The sequence below is a fragment of the Marmota monax genome, unplaced genomic scaffold (assembly GCF_021218885.2).
Source record: "Marmota monax isolate L192 unplaced genomic scaffold, Marmota_monax_Labrador192_F-V1.1 WCK01_AAM20220418_F8-fsc00005, whole genome shotgun sequence".
Classification (NCBI taxonomy): Eukaryota; Metazoa; Chordata; class Mammalia; order Rodentia; family Sciuridae; genus Marmota; species Marmota monax.
Genome location: NW_026692254.1, coordinates 32,103,641 through 32,123,545, shown reverse-complemented (window position 1 = coordinate 32,123,545; position 19,905 = coordinate 32,103,641). Strand labels below are relative to the sequence as shown.

General features: G+C 43.9%; 1 protein-coding gene across 4 annotated transcripts; it reads right to left on the bottom strand.

Moving 5' to 3' along the window:
• Positions 1-78: 78 nt before the first annotated feature.
• Positions 79-19,862, bottom strand: Mesd (mesoderm development LRP chaperone). 4 transcript variants are annotated; one of them, XM_046438510.2, is made up of 3 exons: positions 9,240-9,489; positions 2,711-2,943; positions 79-1,480 (listed from the first exon to the last, which is right to left on the bottom strand). In XM_046438510.2, exons 1-3 carry the CDS (start codon positions 9,444-9,446, stop codon positions 1,222-1,224), a joined length of 699 nt encoding a protein of 232 aa, XP_046294466.1. In that variant the 5' UTR covers positions 9,447-9,489; the 3' UTR covers positions 79-1,221. The 4 variants fall into 4 exon arrangements, 1 of the variants encoding a protein (XP_046294466.1); XR_009226340.1 differs by lacking the exons at positions 79-1,480; positions 9,240-9,489 and adding exons at positions 15,074-15,143; positions 18,467-19,862 and having other exon boundaries at positions 2,808-2,943; XR_009226341.1 differs by lacking the exons at positions 79-1,480; positions 9,240-9,489 and adding exons at positions 15,074-15,133; positions 18,467-19,862 and having other exon boundaries at positions 2,808-2,943.
• Positions 19,863-19,905: the final 43 nt, after the last annotated feature.

Here is a 19,905-nt window from a genome sequence, read left to right as displayed (position 1 = left end):
AGGGAAATGTGAGCAGTTACCAAAACAAGTGTAAACAGATGTTATAAGGCCAAAACACACACACATACACACACAAGCTGGGAAACATACTTTTTCTTTTTGGAAACAAATTAACAGTAGCTCCACTGGGGACAAGTTACTGGCAGCAGGGTAGAGATGTACTTTGCACTTTGTACCAATCTTTAACAGTGACATTTCTAAGGATGTATATGTGCTAGTTTAAATTCCTTAAAATCACAATTGAGGCTTTTCCCCCCAAAGAATTTTAGTTCTTAAAAATGATATCTGTATATAAATGTTCTAACTCTTCTTTCAAGTAGGCTTCAACATATGAATGGCAAAATAGCTAGACATGAACAGTAGCACATCAACCACAAGTTTAGGCACTTTATCAAAGAAAAATGTTTAGAAATACTGTCAATGAGGTCAAGTCTTCTGCCCCACCCTGCAAAGGACTCGGCTGGTCCTAACTCATACACACATAACTGTCAGCAGAACACGAGCCCTCTACACCAGCCTCATTCTTCTATAGCTAAGAAAACAGAACAGATTCCCCTTACTTTACAACCACAAAAAAAACCTGACAGATAGCAAGAGTTCTTTTCAACTGCTGAGAGCAAGCCAGTCAAAGAAAGATAACTACTTAGGATTTCCAAGTGGCATTGTTTCTGTTCTCTGCATTTCCTGCGTGGATTGGGTTCCTAGTTGTATATCTAGAACTGGCTATCTGGCTCCCACAGCACGTTCTGCCTTTGCTGCAATGAAAATAATGACTGCAGCAAGAACAGTTTGACTCAACTAAGTATTTTCATGACTTGTCTGATTTGAACCTGCCATCTTTCTGGCTGATAGAAAATCAGAAGCATGGACACATCAGGTCACCGGATCAGAGCAGATGCTATGAAACGGTATGGCACCTTTGGAGTCAATGATGCCCCAGCTTTATGTGGGAAAAAGCAACAAGGTCAAGTTTCCACAGAAAGTGATTTTACAGTAAACATAAATCTGTCAGTGTCCACAATTATTAGAAAAACTTTGTCCTTATACTGGAAGCCTTTAGAATAGTAATTCTTATACTGACCACACACTGATCAAGTGGCAGACCCTTTTTAGAAGAAATAAGGATGTCATTCAATATGCAGTTCCCTGCACCCAGTCCTGCCCATGACATGGCAAGGTCTCCGTGTCTTATCAGCTCCTCCTTGGAGTGCAAGTGCTCCATTAAAGGTCTTCTCGTTTGTTTCCAGCTCGATTGCCTTCCTTGGAAGCCCGAGGTTTTGGATCTCCTTCCTTTTTCTTTTTACCCTTTTCTTGTTTTGTCTTATTTTTCTCTTTGCTTCCTCCTCCTTTGCCAGGGTATACCTGTCCCTCCAGAGTGACATCAGCACATCTGTCTTGACTGACCAAAAAGTCCTTGATCTCCCAGGCATAGCTCCCATCACGAAGCATGAAGATAGCACGGTCTGATCCCACGATGAACCTGACAGAGATGTGATCAGACAATTAGCATGTACTAGCAAAGTACTAATGGGTCAGAGTGATTAAGTGGCACTTGACAAAGAGAAAAGCTCTCTTCATGTACCACATGAATACAGAACCTGAAACATTTAATGTCTGAAGATAGCAGTTTGTTGAACTATTAAATATTCTGCTTGGATACAAACAGCAGACACTGGGCACTCCTTTGAGGCATGAGTAGATGCTCCTGTTATGAGAGCATTAAGGAAAGCTCCCTAGTGGCACAGGGTGCTGCAGGAGTAGGGGTGGGGCAAGGAGGAAGCATCCATTGGCATTTGTTTTATATTCTGAAGTGCCACTTCCATTTCTGTTTAATGTTCTGAAGTGTCCAGTTGTAGTTTTGTTTGGAAAAAGCTTCTGTTGATAAAGAATAAAAACCACTGGCTTAGAGCATGTCATAAGAAGCCCTGAAAGGCCCGAGAAGACACTCAGAAAGTAGACAGAGATCCTAACCCATAGTTTAACAATAAGCAGCCCAGCTCATCCACACTGGATAGGATCCAAGGAGCAAAGAGGAACAGAATGAAGTCTGGGAGGCCTACAGCATGGCTGGTGGGCACAGTCTCTCCTTTTTAGAGGGACTACCCCACAGCTACTTTTACCACTCTACAGAGACCCTTGCTCTAGGTGTCTATTCAAGCTAACAAAAGCATTCTGCTGGCCTTCATACTCTCTAAGTACTCCTTCAATTCTTTCTCATCACTTTCATGGCCCCAAATTTCAAAACTGTTATTGAAGGAGAAAAATGCAGATTCTTTATATTTTAGAACCATACCAGGTAATAAAAATGGGTTCCTTCACATTAAATTAGCTATCTATTAGCAACCTGGTGCAAGGTCTATGAATATATCTACACACAAAAGCATTCTCCATTGAGGAGAGATTTCCAGAAGAAGCAAACTGTGAAGCTTGCTTGACTGTCTCAAGAGGCTAAACCATACAACTTTTTAAATCAGATGACGTAAAAGCTAAAGATTCAATGATAAACAAAACTTAAAGATTAAGTGTGATAGCAAACAAAGAAACTTACTGACTTTAACTAATAACGATTTTTTTTTTAATTCAAAATAAATCCTAGAGAGGAAAGGTCTAAGTCCCTTGGGAAGAATGCCAAGAGTGATACCCTGCTAAAGCCCCAGAAAATGCCCTAGCACAGCCTGAGATTTTTTTCCACAGGTTGTTGGTGCTTTACCTCTGGACATCATAGTTGGCATTGAACAGACTGCCCTGCCACAGGCTGGTGATCTCCTCTGTCTCCTTTTCAGTGGGGCTCCCTGATACAGTGACAAACATCATCAGAGTCTTCCCTTTTTTCGTCATCTTTAATATACTTTCTGGCTTGCCAGGGTCTATCTGTGAGAAGTCGACAGGTGCTGAGGGTCGCTTGTGCTCTGGGAGATCTCCTTCTTCTATGTCGTCATCTTTCTAGCAGGATGGGGAGAAGCATCAAATCTGTTATCAGAAACTTGCTTTTCAACTGGCACGGCACACATATCTACATATGATGTCAAGAGCAGCCATACAACCTGAAATCTCATTGTTTTCCTTTTTACTTGGCTTATGAGCAAAGTTGAAGTTTCAGGTGGTACTTATTACCCATCACTCTAAGTTACCACTCACAGAGAGCCCCCATGTGATGAGTTTCCATAGCTTGTTTACTCTCAAAGAATCTACGTAATACAGTAGGTCATAAAAATGGCCAATTCCTGGAAGGTTGTACAATGCAATACTACCCAGCAATGAAGAACAAATACTGATACACACAACAAATCTCAAATATACTAAGTGACAGAAGGCAAATACAAAATAAGATATACTATATGATACCATTTATTTAAAATTCAGGAACAGGCAAAACTAACCTAATGCAGGGTGAAAGAAATTAGAACAATGAATGCCTCTGGAAGGGGGACAGGAGGTGACTTTGATTGAGAGGACCACGAGGAAACTTTCTGGAGTAAGGGAAATGTTCTATATTTTGACAGGGTATGGATTATCTAGATGTATCCTTTATTCAAACTCATACTGTATACTTAAAATCTGCATTTCACTGTACACATTTAATTCTAGCTAGATTGGTTATTTGCAGTGAATTTTAGCAATTTTGAAACCACCTCTGTCAATTCTAGGCTTGAACAAAGTTATAAACATACTGATGGTAATGACAGCTACGTTCCTCACTTTTGGAAAGAAAGTAAAATATAGAAGGAGGAAGAATGTACCTTGTGGTATTAGGCTGGAAAGAGAGGAAGAGAAGAAATTCATGCCTTTAATAGATTGACAGGTAGATGGATAAGTACATGGATAAAAATATTTAAAAGAAGTAGGATTCCTTAGAGAAAAGGCTAATTACAGGAAGGAAAATAGAAGAGAAGCCTAGAATATCTTCCTGCATCAGAAAGCAAGAAAGTGTTCCACTAATTATAGAATGTCAAAATGACAGACAACAACCTAAAGCAGCCCTCATGGGCCAAATATAGAAGAATGTGAACATCAAAAATAAATAATAACAATTTGTAACTTCCCAAATAAGATCCATTAAATACATACTAATATAAAGAAAAGTAAGTACCAACAGTACATATGCCAACTACTAAACAGAATATAAATGTATGTACCAACAGTACAATGCCAACTACTAAACAGAAGATAGATCAAAAGAAAAATAAAAAAATACTTAAAAGAAGCAGAAAGCAGGTTCCTTGAACCAAGGATGCAGCTTCCTTGAAGAAAAGGCTAATACCAGTAACAAGAGAAATGAAGTACTGATTGGTATACTGGTGGTATAATATGGATGAACCCTGAAAATATGCTGAGTGAAAAAAGCTAGACACAAAGACTATACATCCTATGATTCCATTTGCAGGAAATGTCTAGAACAGAAAGATTAGTTAGTGATTGCCTAGGGGTGGCTGAGAACCTGGGGGACTGGGAGAAAACCAGAGAGGAGTGACTGAGGCTTTCCTTTTTGAGGGAAGGAAAATGTTCTAAAATTGACTGTGGGGATAATTGTACATCTCTGAATATAATAAAACCAATGAAATGGTGAGGTGTGTATGCCTGTGAATTGCATCTCAATAATTTTTAGTGGTTACCTAAAAATCCAACCTAACATGAAACAAAAGCCCTTATCACTCTTACTTGGTCCTCTGAACAACTCTCTGAGGGATCAAGGCTGAAGAAGATGGTTCACAATGTATTACTGTAACATTTTAGTAATAAGTAAGAATGAAAGAATTCCAGTACTTAAAGGTGAGCTACATCAGATCTGGGATCTTGGTTCAGCTCCACACAGTCAGTTGTGTGACCCGGGGTGAGGTTACCTATCCTTCTAGGCCTATTTCCTTATCAATAAAAGGAAAAGCAGAACCAGACAACTTATGATCCTCAGCAGTGTGAGCACACACAGTACCCCAATCTTCTCAACTATGCCACCCTCTGGACTAATCGTTTCTTCCTTATTTTGCTTTGATGGTGTCACTGACGGTGATCTGAAGACAGAAGCATAGGCCATGCTGTCAGAGGGGTCTGTGTTCAGCTTCCTGCTCCAGCACTTAAGCTGTGTGGCCTTGGGCATACTGCTTAGCCCATAAGAAAATAACTTTCCTCACCTGTAAGGGAAAGTGGGTGGTAATAACATCCTGAGGTTTGTTTGGGGGATTTAATGACAAATGCAACCAGTACAGGCTGCTATTACACTGCTCATTAGTGCCCTGGTAATGTGCCCTTCAAGCAGTCACCCTATGGAAATCACACTTTCAAAATCAGAGAGTTCCTTGTTGCCAAAACCCCAGGCTGTTTCAGTCTTCATTCTGTCCTCTTTTCATAACATCTTTTACAGCCTCCTTAAAACTCCCCTAGACTTCAAGTTGATTCAAGATCCTACAATATTTGTATTTTTAACTAACTCAGCTGGTCACAAGCAGCATTTCACTGTTAATGAAAATATAATTAATTAATCATAAATCTAGAGGATATGGTATGGGTAAGGATTGCTTCAAGAAATTTTAATTAAAAAAAATTAATTTTGTGTTTTGGTTATAGAAAAAAAAAAAAAAAAAACATTGAGAAACAGCATCTTAGATACAGGCAACTGTCCAGTTCCTTTCCGGTTGATGCACTCCCAGTTTATCTTGGGGTCATCTGATCTCATTGCTTTCTCTATGCTAAAAGCAATCCAACCCTTACCCACAGGCAGGGCTGAGACCTACAGACCAAGTTAGGCACTCCCCTGACCACAGTCCCCATCTTGCCTCCAGGCCATCTGGCATTTTCAACTGGCCTCACCAATGTTCCATTGCTGTTTGTCAAAGCCAATAGCTACAAAGCTGAACTCTGCAAATCCTTTTCTTCCTCTCATGTTCCTGAAAACAAAAACTACCATGTCCAGAATAGCTACTATGTTTCAGGTACTTTAACATATATTATCTCCAATCTTGGGAACAATCTAAAAGTTTTCTGCTGAATGTAGTAGAAGGAAGAGGATAAACAATTACACACCAGAGGAGACAACCTGAAGTGCAAATCCACAATTCTGGCTCAAATCTCACCATACACCTCTATTTATCTGAACATAAGATGAAATAACCATAATTATTTTTTCTATATCAATTGGGACTCATCATTAATTCTAACACAACGGAAAGGGTTCTCACCTTTTCCCCACATACCTGAGGCACAAGCCTCACTGAAACAGATTCTCACATGAGTGGGAAAGAAGTGGGGGTACAGATTTACAGCCTCCTTAAAACTCATCCATCACCACTTGGGGATGGATGAATCACTTTCTACAAAAAAGCACCCAGAGATGGATATGCTCTTCCACAGAAAAATAACTGCCACTGGGAAAGGGCACTCACATTTGTAGGGTCTACATACATTAGCTCATTTAATCATCATTACACTCTGCAAAGTAGGACATTGTCTGGCTTTACAAAGATGGCAAATGACGGTTACAAAGCTACCACCAGTAAAGCTGAGTTCAAAACCTGTCATTTTACTAACACTGAACTGTTACCTTCCAGAGATCACAGTCAACAGACTCCTATTACAAGCATAAAATCTCCCACATGCTGCCTCCTCCTATGCCATTCCTGCAGTTTCTAGTTTAATTCAGGTCTTCTTCATTATCTTCCATTTACACTTCTGTTCACCAATGTGTATGGCAGTATAGTAAAATGGTTCATTGAACCAGCTTTCAAGTCCAGTGACAAGTTTAAAAATCGGACAGCTTGCTGTGTGGTCTTGGGCAAATTAATTAACTTCTAGGTGTCTCAATGTTATTACCCAGAAAATAAAAATACTTTCTCATAAATGTGGTAAGAGAATTAAATGAGATGAAGTGTTTGTATCAGCCTTCATATTTTCTCCCTGTTCTTGCATCCTGAACTTTCATGACCTAAAACTATTCCTAAAGTTTAGCCCTGATGATGACACTTCAAAAACCTTCAACAGCTAGAACATTCACTCCAGGGTATATTCCAAAAGTGCCTAAGAGTACAACTAAGGCAATGCAGTAACTTGGGCAAATGCTTATCAGGTATCATAGCAAAAAATGAAAAGCAATGGGCTGGGGTTGTGGCTCAGTGGTAGGGCAATACCCTCACATGCCTGAACTGGGTTCAATCCTCAACACCACATTAAAAAATTTTGATAAAAATGAAGAGCAAAAAAATCTACCTTATGATTCAGTTAAAAATTATAAGTGTGTATTGTAGGACCCTCAAGAATTAACATGTCATGGATGATTAAGTATAAACATCCCAATATTTTATTTTATTTTTTTTTGGGGGGGGGAGTACCAGGGATTGAACTCAGGGGCACTCAACCACTAAGCCAAATCCCCAGCCCTATTTTGCATTTTATTTAGAGACAGGGTCTCACTGAGTTACTTAGTGCCTCACTTTTACTGAGACTGGCTTTGAACTCTGCCTCAGCCTCCAGAGCTGCTGGGATTATAGGCATGTACCATAAACATTCCAATATTTTAACATTTGAGTAATACAACTTTTCATACTCATTAGATCCACATATTTTCTTCTAAATAAAATACAAACCCTGTAGCATTTGAGACCTTTTATGGCCTGCTTCCTACCAATTCCTACTTACCTTTCTGCCCTTACCACTTAATACTTTGCTTTAGATATGGTCTGCTCTAACTAACCCAAGTTAACTAGTATAGCTAATATTGAGAGGGTCTGTACAATTCCAAATTCACAAGTGGAATAAACCCACGCAAGCAGTCTAACTCCAGAGCTTAGGCTGTTTTTCTTTACATGATTTTGCCTAATTCCTACATCTCATCTTCAGCTCCTGTTGCTGTTGGAAATGACCTTCTCCCACACTTTCCTTAGCCTGCCTAAAATGAGATCGCCCCCACAATTTCCTAGGCCTATCTAAAATACCATTTCCTCCATGAGGACCTCTAAATTAGTGCAGCACTTTCTTTTTATAGCATTCAGTCATATTTACATTGTGGTTATATTTGTTATCTACTGTTCCTGATGGGTTCTTTGCTCATCTCTGCAGCACCTCCACATCTAGCTCAGAATCTGCATACTTCCAGAGCAGGATTTCTCATGAGATGATGTTCTCACTTTGGCAGTTCAAAAGGCTTTATCTGTTAGAATCCAAAAGAGACAGGAAGATTGCAAGGGAAAGGAGAAGAGAAAATTTCCTTTTCATCAGGGTATGACACACTGAAGTCTACCCCAATCTTTCCATCAGCTACAAATATAAAAACAAAAGGCTGCTTTCTTCCAGTCAAATACATCAGGTGGTGTTTTAAACTCATGTCTGAAAGTAATCACCCTCTCCCCACAACACATTACCTTTACAAAGAATCTTAGGAGCCTTCAGTAAAACCTCCTCATTTTGCAATGAAGGAAACTGCGGCCCAGAAAGGAGACTTGACCTGCCCAAGATTACACTTAGAACATAACCCAAGTTTTCGACTTCACTCTCCCAGCTCTGAAAATCGAGTAGGGCAATACAACCACTTTTGGAAAGGAAAAAAAGCGAATTTTTTTTTTTTGTCACCCTGCGCACTTATTCACACTCCGTGTAACTGCACAGTCCAGTGCATCCAAGTAACAAATAAACTTACTCTCAAGAAACCAGTCTTTGCTCCTTTAAACAAAGATGAGTTCCACGTTTGCGAGCCATTGGCTTTTGCTACTTCCCCCCACCACCACCACCAATAAAATAAATCCCACAAAATTACAAAATTCCCCAAATGGGCAGTCAGAAATTCTACTGACTTAGAAGACAGAATAACTATCAGAGCTGAAATAGCCTGATTGAAAATAGCCATCTCCATAAACCCCTTAATCCCACCCGCTCACCCTGAACAGTGGAGGATGGAGGAAATATTCTTCAGGGGTACAGTGAAAAAGAGTCTCCCCATTAGCGGAGCTCACTGACAACAGCACCGACGCAGAGGCCACTAGGGCAGAGAAGGGAAAAGTAGGGCTAAGTACTGAGGGACCTGTGACTGTGGCCAAGTGGTGAGGTCTTCGGGACAAGAGGCCTGGGGCGGGGGTCGCAAGCCGCGAGGAAGAGAGGCTAAGGGGGTCAGGGTGGCATGAATGTGTCAGCAAGGACTCGTGGCGCAGGAGAAGTAGGGGTCAGAGGAAGCCGAGACCGGGCAGGCGGGGAAGACAGGGTAGGTGGATGGGAGCAGACCCGGAACCGAAAAGAACCGGGCTGTGCACGCCGCGGACCTCCCACTGCTCCAGAAGACGCGCCATGTCCGCATCGTTGTAATCTCGAATGTCCTTCTTCTTCCGCGGAGGAGGAGCAGCATCGCCGGGCGTACCGGCCCGGCTCTCGGCGGCGCAGGATCCCGGAGGAGGAAGCAGCAGCAACAGTAGCAGATCAGAGACGCAGAGCAACCACAAGGCCGCACGCCATAAACCGGAGGACGCCATCTTGGCCGCGCAGCGCCGCGCCGCGCCGCACCTCCCGCCCGCGCCCTATCTCGTCACCCGCATGACCACGCCCCCGCACCGGCTCCGCCCGCAGACCCTCCCAGGCGCCAGGTCCCGACCTCTTCAGGGTCCTGGTGTCCTGGCCCCGCCCCTGGCGTACCCTGAGCTGGGGCCGTCCCGCGCTCGCCTCAGGCCCAGGCCCCGCCCCCGAGAACGTACGCCTCCGTGGCTCCGCCTCAAGGCCCTTACTAGCCTACCGCGCCCCGCCCCGTCCCAATTCCTACAGCCCCACCTCCGGAAGCCCCGCCCAGAAACGGCGGTCCCGCCCCCAGCTCCTCCTCCCCTTGATCGGCCTGAGGGTCGCACCCTGGCTGGGCTTTTTTATTTTCCGTCAGAGAGCCAAAAATTTCCCTCTGGGCCTCTAGGAACTGCCATAGAGCTTCCAGCTTCCAGAAGGCCCTCAGTTTTCGCCTGTGAAGTAAGTTGGAGCTGGAAGTTCTGGGAGCTGCCCCAGGCTCTAGTAAAGCCCATCTTGGGGTGTCAGCCGGTTACCCTCAGTCTCCTGAGATTTCCTCTGACAGCCAGTTAAGTTAGTGGAGAAGTTAGGCCAACTTTTTTCAGCGGGTCATAAATAGGGTCATTGCTCTGTTGCTCATTTTAGATGATTCAGTACAACCAGCTTTCAATATTACTATCATCTCCTAAGCTCGAAAAAGGCTTTTTAATCATTAATTTTCATTTGTTTAAAATAGTCCAGTTTGTCTTCTGATTCAGCTTAATACTGTGACTCTAATATATTTTAAGGCTGAATTGTGCTCATTTTTATTTCTTTCTTTTAAGAGATTTTGGTCAGAGATACTTTAAAATTCCGCAAGTTTTAAATTGCTTATTATGGATTTCTTTTAAAATATTAATTACACAAGAATATATGAAAGTAGTGTAGTTGTTTAATGTTGAGAAATTAGACTGGGAATATAGCTCAGTGATAAAGGTTTGCCTGTCCATTCCATCTTCACCACCACCAAAAAAAAAAAAAAAAAAAAAAATCGAACTTTATACAAAAGTTTAAATATGGACCCCACGATTCTACTGCACACCAACCAATTATCTTTTGCCACATAATACATTTTTACTAATACAAATATCAAGTATCTCCAGCATTTTGTTGCATTTATATGTGTTTATGGCAGCATAGTGTATGAATTTTTAAGCATATTGGGCTCAAGTGTTTTCCACCTAAAATTATGGCATGAAGAAATTTGATTCTTTAGATGCCTAAATAGTATTCTTCAGCATTGTTATAGCAATAGTTTATTTCCTAATCATGGGCATTTATTATCTTCTTTTTTTTTTCTTTTTTGCTATTACAACACCATTTTTTTAAAAAAGTGGCAATAGTCTTTTCTTCATGCTTTGTATGGCTAAAAATAAAGGATACATATAACTAATTTTTTAAAAAAAACATTTAGATAAGATAAAAGGCTTTGTTGTAATTCTTTCTGTACTGGGGGGGAGTGGTAAATTCAAGAGTATTCTACAACTGAGCTATATCCCCAGTCCTTTTTATTTATTATTACTTTTAGTTGTAGATGGGCACAATACCTTTATTTTTTATTTATTTATGTTTATGTGGTGCTGAGGATTGAACCCAGTATCTCACATGTGCCAGACAAGTGCTCTACCACTGAACTACAACCATAGCCCCAGTCTGTGGGAGGCCATCCTCCCACGTGATTTGAGTTACCTCCCTGGCTGGGCGAGAGGCCTTAGACACATCCTTGTGTCCAGAGCTTTCCCCACCCTTCTCAGGTCCGAGGGCTTGTCCGTGTGGAGGCGTGTCTGGCCACTACCCCAAGATCCAGTCGTCGCACCTGACCTTGGGACACTGCCCCCCTTAATCTTCATTGGATGGGATTTTCCCCCAATTTTTTTGTTCCCCAATAAAAGTCCACTCCCTGGTGTGTTCTCATTTGTTCCCCCTCCTCCCCCCTCCCTCCCTCCCCCCCCCCTCTCTCTCTCTCTCTCGCCTCTTCAGTAAACCTTGCTACTCTAATAGGTAGCTTGAGGCTGGAGGTAGGAGTAGCTGTCCTGGAGCTGGTTTAAAGGTAATTAGTGCCTGTCTTTTTAATTCAAACTCCCTTAGGATTTCTCACATAGCTGAACCTTCATTTATGAAGCCTGTGCTGGCTATGGGCTAAACTAGTCCTAAAAATTTTTTATTCTGAGACAGTTTCTTTCATAAAGCTGCTGAGGCTGGCCTCAAACTTAAGATTCTCTTGCCTCGGCCTTCCAAGTGGGATTACAGGTGTGCTTCACTGTACATGCTTCTCTTTCTCTGAAAGAGAAGCAGGTAGAAACCAAGCATCTCAGGCTGGTATGGTGGTAACTTAAGTCATGTGGCACCCAGCCTTCTTTCTCAATCTGCTCCATTACACTGGCCCTGTGGCTTCCATCCTCAAGGTCACCACAAGTTCCAGGATGGTTACTGGAGCTCTAGCCATCAAGATTACATTCATCCAGAGGAAGGAAGAAGGACGGCAAGTCAAACAGAGCATACCTTTCAATAGGGTCAACTTTTTTGAGGCATCCTGTTTGGATCTTGCTCTCAATACTTCTGATCTCACTGGCTAAAACCTATCTCTCCCAGAGAGGCCAGGAAATTGTCTTCTAGCTATGTACATTTTCAGTGTAATAAAATTAAGATTCTGGGGGTTGGGGTTGTGGCTCAGTGGTAGAGCACTTGCCTCACATGTGTGGAGCACTGGGTGGATATTCTATACATTCATGCATGTACATATGTAAATATGATAACATTCCCTATTGACATTAAGCAGAAACAACTCATAAGTAAAAGAGGCTTTTCTCTTTTCTTTTCTGAAATCATGGGGGAAAAGTCAAAGCTTTCTCCCTGGGGCACATTGCTCCACCCGGTGGCTTGGAGCTGTGTCCTGGTGCAGTCATGCTAGAAAACATGCACAGCTGTGGCGGATCATGTGCTCTGTTGGGAGGGGTCACCCTAGTCATTCATTTTGCCTGCTGTCAAGTTAAGGTGCAAAAGTGCTGGGATTCTTGGCCCACAGTATCTGGTTATAGAGAACAAAAGCCATTGAGTGAGTGACAGAAATTGTTGGGATTGGGTAAACTTTAGGGCTACTTTCATCCAAGCAGGAAATCCATTTGGCTTATAATCTACTGATGTGAAAATATCTGGATCAACTGCATTTTCAATGCTTTGATATTTTAAATATATTTTGGTGTTTTGAAACTTGATTTGATTCAAGCCTGGAGGAATTTATTTACTAACAACCTACTGTTAACAAGAATCAGGTGAGGCACTGAGGCAAAAATGAATACAATAAGGCCCTTGCTTTTGAAGGACTGTTTTAAACATTAAATTTAATTAATTATTTTGTTTGTTTTTCTTGGAGGTTTTGGAGTGGTAGAGATGAACAACCTGTAGTAAATCCAATGTAGATTACAGGCGGTCAGGGCATGAAGGAATGATGTGATGACCATAATAATATCCCTATTTTAAATAAGAGGAAATTCTGATTTTTTTGAATTACATAATTTATCTGAGGTCACATAGATAATACAGCTGCAGGGCAAAAATTAGAGCCCAGGTATATGGGACAATGAGGTTTTTCTTTGCTGTCTTTCTTCCAGTAGCACCATCTGGGTTAATCAGTGAGGCAATCGGCACAGTCACTGGGAGCCATATGGAAAATGGATTGAAAAGAGTCTGGAGCCAGAGCTCTCAGATGGGGCCGGAGTCTGAACCTGCTCTGAGGCTCTGCAGTACAGGGCTGGAGAGAGAGTTCTGAAGTGTAAGAGATCATGTGGTTGTGGCCTAAATAAAGCACAGGCCTTTTCTACTCTGGGGTTAATACTAACCCTACCTCTAAAAGGTGCAGAAACTGTGGATGGCAAAACTGAATCTTGGATCTAATTAGTGTCCTAATCTGAGCTCATCCTGGCTGTGTCCATCACAACAGAGGAGAGGAAATAAGAATTTCTAGTACTATCTGAAATCAGTCAAGGATGACTTTCAAAATATTGAAAAACTAGAGGCACAATTACCAATTAACAGAAGCCTATGATCTGCAGGTAGGGCTCTTGTACCAATTATTAATTCTTTAGTGGACTGAATCATGGGAAGGTGTAGGAGGGGCCTGGGAGTGGGGCTGAGGTAAGGATGATGACAGTGGCATTTGAGGTCACCACCATGCACGAGCTGTTGCCCTGCTGTTGTTTCATAAATGTCCGACACTTTCTGACCATTACTGAAATAAAAGTTGAGGGCAGCCAGATATTAGTTCAAAGAAAAGAACACTTTTCTTGCCAGGAGGTTTAATAAATGAATGAATTCTATAAAAGTTTATTGATGACCATGTAATGCATTAGGTGTGGGAGAGATAAATATATCAGGTCCTTAACTCGATGAAAGAGTTTCGGAGAAAAGAGGTGTGCCAACAGTTACAAATACAGACTGCCAATAGTCCCACTGAAGCTGTGCAGATAGCACAATGGCCCAAAGGGGCAGAAGTTCTGAGTGTGTCTGAGGAACCAGAGAGGCTCCACAGAATCTAGTCAATCTGTAGCTACTGACCACAAAGCACCCTGAGAGATTCTGTACCCGACACCATGAGACATATTGAAACATGGTCAGTCATGATTAGTGTTGGGGGTTGAGGGTGCCTGAATCTTAGTACTTCTCTTCTCCAAGACCATGAAGGATGGAAAATACATCTGAAGATCACTGGCAACCTTCACCTCCAGGTAGGATGCTGTGCTTTATTTAGGCCATGACCTCTTACATTTCGGAACTCTCTTTCCTAGCCGTGTATTGCACTGCCTGAGACCTGGTTCAGACGCTGGCCCCATCTGAGTCTGATCCAGATGCATCTGCCAGAATCTTGGGATCTGAATGCTAAGGTGTTTCTGCCAAAGCAAACTGGTCCTACATATAAGCCTCCCTCACACATATATCTTCTGATGAACTAAGATGTGGCAGGAAAGAAGGGAGGGAAAAACGAAGGAGGGAAGAACATGAGACTGATGGGTGAGGTCCTGCCCAGGTGTTCTTATTGGATAGGAACAAAATAGGCCACAGAGCAAGACGCTGTGTCAGGTAAGGACAGTGACCTGTTAACATAATGATTCTGCTCCTTAGGGACCCAGGAGCTCACATCCATCATCCCTGAGGATGTCTGAAATAGGAAAAAGAGGGATAGGAATACATCCTTCAGATATAAATTCCTATCCTTTAGAAGAAATATTGAAAGGAAGATAATGAGCGATGCTTGGATAAGTGTAGAAAGATTACTTGAAACTAAACTGGCCCATCTATGAGCACAAACAAAACAGGGGGCACTGTTCCAAAGGAAAGGTACATTAAGGCAGAGATTGCTCCCTACCAACCACCAGATGGCATTGTACATCATATGCAGCTGTGTTGGTACATAGAGTCTTAGATGAAGTGGGAATATTGGGTATCAAAATCCAGAATGCATACCATGGAATATTATTCAGCTGTGAAAAGAAAGGAAATTCTGATACATGCTACCACATCGATGAATCTTGAAGACATGCTAAATGAAATAAGTCAGACATAAAAGGTATCTTACCTTACTTACAAAAGGTATCTAAAATAGTCATATTCCAGGAGACAGGAAGTTGAATGGGGACTGCTAGGGACTGCGGGAGAGAAGGATGAGAAAATATTGTTTAATGGATACAGAGTGTGACTCTGGGAAGATGAAAAACTTCTGAAGGTGGATGATGGTGATCATTATACAATAAGGTACTTGCGTGCAATGGCACATACTTGCAATCCCAATGACTAGAGAGACTGAGGTAGGAGGATTGTGAGTACAAATCCAGCCTTAGAAAGAAACTTAGCAACTTAGTGAGAACCTGTCTCAAAAAAAGAGCTGGGGATGAAGCTCAGTGGTTCAGTACCCTTGGATTCAATCCCCTGTACCACAAAACAAAACAAAACCCCAGAATGCCTGCCCATACTGTTCTCTTTTACCTGCAGGAACTCCAGATAACCAATGCTCCCTCTAAAACAGGTAAGAGGAGGAGGTAAAGGATGTTGCTCCAATCCTGCCTGTTCCAATCTCTGTCATTTCTACTCTCGTGCCCAAATCTTCAACTAGTTCTTTCTTTGCATCTTTTTCATTCACTAATGTCTACTAAGCATGGGTCTTGATCCAGTACTGAGAATACATTCTAGAAACCAAACCACTCTCTGCACAGTCCCAGCTCCCTCCTGTCTGCTCCATTTACTTTACCCCAGTGAACACTCATTTCACACATTTTCAGCTTTCTTCTCTCAATTGACATCCATTTTAGTGAAAAATATATCTTGTTTGTTCATGCTGCTATAAAAAAAACACATTAGGTGGTATAATTTATAAACAACAGAACTGTTTCTCACAGGGCAGGATGCTAGGAAATCTAAGATCAAGGGACAACCTGATTTAGTACCTGGTGATAACCCATTCTTCATAGATGGTGCTTTGTTGCTGTGTCCTCACAAGGAAGAAGGGCAAAAGGAAGGGTGTTCCTCAATCCTCTTTTATAAGGGCACAAATCCCATTCAGGAGAATTCTACCTTTTTAAATTACTCACCTCATAAAGGCCCCATCTCTTACACTATCACTTAGTGATTAAATTTCAACATATTTATTTGGGGGGGTTCATATCATATCATATACTTTGCAGAGTACCTTTGGTTCATATTTAATTTAAAAAGAGAGTTAGGCTGGGTGCTGTGGCACACACCTATAATCCCAGACACTTAGGAAACTGAGGCAGGAGGATCGCTAGTTCAAGACCAGTGTCAGCAATTTAGCAAGGCCCTGAGCAACTTGGTGAGACTCTGTCTCAAAATGAAAAATAGGGAGTTGGGGCTAGGGATGTGGCTCAATGGTGAAGAACCCCTGGTTCAATCCCTGGTACCAAAAACAAATAGAGAGTTAGAAGGAGTAACAGGTGAAATAGACACAAACAGCCCTCTAATTCATTCAATTAGACTCAAATATTCTACAGCAACAAACCTCAAATCACAGTGGCTTCACACAACAGAAGTTTACTTTGTACTCATATTACATGTCCAGTACAGCTCTGGACAGGGTCTACTCTGTGTAGTCACCTAGGTTTGTGGAGGTCCCACCAACCAGAACAGACTCCTCAATAGTTACTTCAGACTGGCTTTCTATTACCTCAGCCTGGAAGCAGAGCACACATTTCCACTTCCACTGCATTTATAAGAACAGTGTGACCTGCCTAGCAGCAACTGAAATGTTTAGTAAGCCCTACCATCTCTGCTATAGTTTCTTTACTGTGTTCTCACCATCCAAAAAGTAAAATTGGGATTACTTGCTCCCTTTTCTGGACTCCACTCTTAACAGGTAGAAGCTTCATATTACTTACTTTGTAACTTTTGATGCCTAGTACAGAGCCCAGCATGTAGCAGGTGTTCATTGTTTGTGGAGTGAATGAATGATGGCAGAAAATAAAGAACCTAAAAGAAAGTGAAAGCAGTACCTAGAAGGATCAGCTTAGGAGCTAGCTGCCTTATCTGAGAAACAGCAAGGAGGGCCAAGAAAACAATCCTATCGATTTTAAAAGCTAAATCAAACCTTGTGGAATAGTGGTACAGTCCTCAAGTAACACAGCTCATTGTTGGGTATGAAGCATCCAGTGATAATAAGAAAACAGACTGCACTGTAGAAGAAAAGGGAAATGGGACTCCAGGAATGCCAATTGGTTTTGGGAAAAAATTTGATTTCAGAGCAGTTTCATGAATAAACTAGGCCTAGGGAAAATGGTTTGACTTCTCTGGCATAGGTTTTTAGAGCTATTTTTGCTGTTCCTGGGTTACCATGTTAAGCATTTGTCCAAACATTTTTCCCTTGTACAAAAGTAGAAGGATTGACTCTATAAAACTGCTCTTTGTTTAGAAAGTTATCAGTTTTATCAAGTTCAGTTCTCCAATATTCTCCAAGGCCACTTTCAGCTGTAAGTAGGGCACTGTCCAACCAAGTCTGAACCTGTTGCTTCTGTTAACTTATTAATAATATGTCTCACAGTTACTCTTCAGACTGTTTGGGCTTGGACGATAAATTTAAATCTAAGTCCATTCTAGTTACAAGTAACAAGCTGGGGGTGGGGGGGGGGGATGCGCGGATGCAGTGACCTGGAGTCCTAGAAAAGAATAGAGCAACAAACATTTCCATTGGTTTTCATACCCAGTGTGTGCTGGGAGAGTACCCAGAAGGCCAGATTCAGGACTACTGAACTGATGGGCCATTCTCTGGGAGGAAGGCCAGGTGTTCCAACCACTTCCTGCAGAACAAGGTGCAGTAAGTCAGGAGAGGGGCGGGAGGGTTCCTCACCCAGTCAATTGCTGTCTTCCTCACCTAAGAAGTCACTCACTTAAGGCACCTGACCATCGGTTTCCCTAACTGTAAAATAATGTTTACCTCCAAAGGCTGTCTTTCTTATTTAACAATGGCCATTATTACTCCATTATATCGACAAAGCTATGAAGGGCCAAAGTATGCTGATCAAGGTCCATAATAATTCTAACAGCTACTATTCATGAGGTGAGTGCTCAAGCAGTCAGTGCCCAGTATCTGACATAAAGAAAATAGATACTTGGAAAGAGAACTTAGGTCACAGAACTCATAAATGGCTGGGAAAAAACTGAGCCTGGAAGTTGAGTTCAAAGCCTGCTGACTACTTAAAGTATGCTTAGCTGGAGATTTTAAGTTTGAGCATCTGCACAATTCCCCGCCCTCCTGTTGGGACTCTATATCCAGTGCTCTTTTCTTTTCATCACTCTCACAGCCCATCAGAAACCCACTGTGGAAGAGATCAAACACAACAAAGGGCAGAAGGAAAGCTTGGAAAATCCAATCGAAGTCCCACAAACCAAGATGTCTGGGCTCCAGTAAATCACCAGGGAATCATACCGATTGGCCTTCCCTCTAACCCCGAAAACAAGTCACCTTTTTAAGACTCGCTTCCTTGGCGGAGAGAAGCCTGGGGCCCGGGTCTGGCTAAGAGCTTACGTAAGGCCAACCGGCTGCTACACCCCGATCTCCAGAGGGTGTGTGCAGAGCCCCTGGCCGGGCTGCCTTTCCCCAGCCCGTCTGCTACCCAATCTTTCCGCCGGAACGCAGGGGCGGCCCAGGACCACCAGCTTCAGGCAGGCAGCTGAGTGCTGGGCGGCGGCGTCCCCGCAGCCACCCAGCTTCCCGGGGGAGGAGCAGCGCATCGCGCAAGCATCCGGGAGCGGCGGAGGGGGCGGGAGAAAAGGCGAGAGGAGGAAGCGGGATTTAAACGAAAGGCGGTGACGCCACACAAAAGATTTCTATAGGCTCCGGGGAGGTTACGGCGAGGTGCGGCGGCGGCGAGCCGGGGGCGAGGCGCGGCCGGGCAGAGGGGAAGCCTCCGGCGGCCCCGGCGGGCGAGCACCCACGGCCGTGCTCCAAGGCTAAGCTGCGCGCAGAGAGGAAGCGGGTGTTTTCCCCTCGCCTTTTGGTCCCCGCCCTTCCTTTCAGTTTCTCCCTGCTCGCTCGGAAGTTGGTGGTTGACGGAAATGGCAGGAGCCGGGGCCCCGGCTGGTGGCCACGGCGCTAAGGGGACCTTCTGAGTCGGCTCATCAGCCGTGTAGACGCGTGCATCTGCATCCGATGCGCGGGGCTCGGGGCCTCCGGAGAGCTCAGCCGCTGCGGGCCCAGGACGAGGGCGCGCCGGAGATGGATTCGCGCCGACAGCCAGCAGCGGGCCGCCGGGCGCGCGGTCCGGGAGGGCGTGCCGCCGCGGCTTCGGGCCGCACGCTGTGAGCCGCCGGGCGGGAAGGGCCGCCGCGGAGCCCCGCGCACCCGGGCGTGGCGGGCGAGAGCACGAGTGGGGCGGCCGCTGTGCGCAATCAGTGCAGGCTCCCACCCGGCTCTGACTCGGCGCGGCCGCGACAGCGCGGCCACACCCTCCGCCCTGCAGCCGCCGCCGGCGCCGCTTCCTGAGAGCGCGAGGTAGGAGATGTGCCTGGGGCAGCTGTGCGTTCCAGAGTGCCAGTCCGGGCAGCCGTCGCAGAGAAGTGCCGCCTGGCGGGGTCACCGCGCCTGAAGCCCACGTGCGCCGCCGAACCCAAGGTGGCCTGTGGTTGACAGCACAGCCCTCCGGAGCCGCTGCCCGTGTTCCTCCCCGAGGAAAGGATTTTGATTTCAAAGAAAGGAAGGAAGGAAGGACAACTCCCAGCTTCCCTGTCCCGCCCTCTCCGCTCCGGGGCGGCCGGGCCAGGCCATGCCCAGGAAGGCTGCGACGGCTCAGCAGAAGGGACTTTCCTGGCAGCACCGCGGCGAGGAGCGCGGACTGTGAGTTTATTCTGCCGCGGTTCATGCTTCCTGCAAGCCTTCTAGGAGGCCGAACGCTGCAGCCTCTC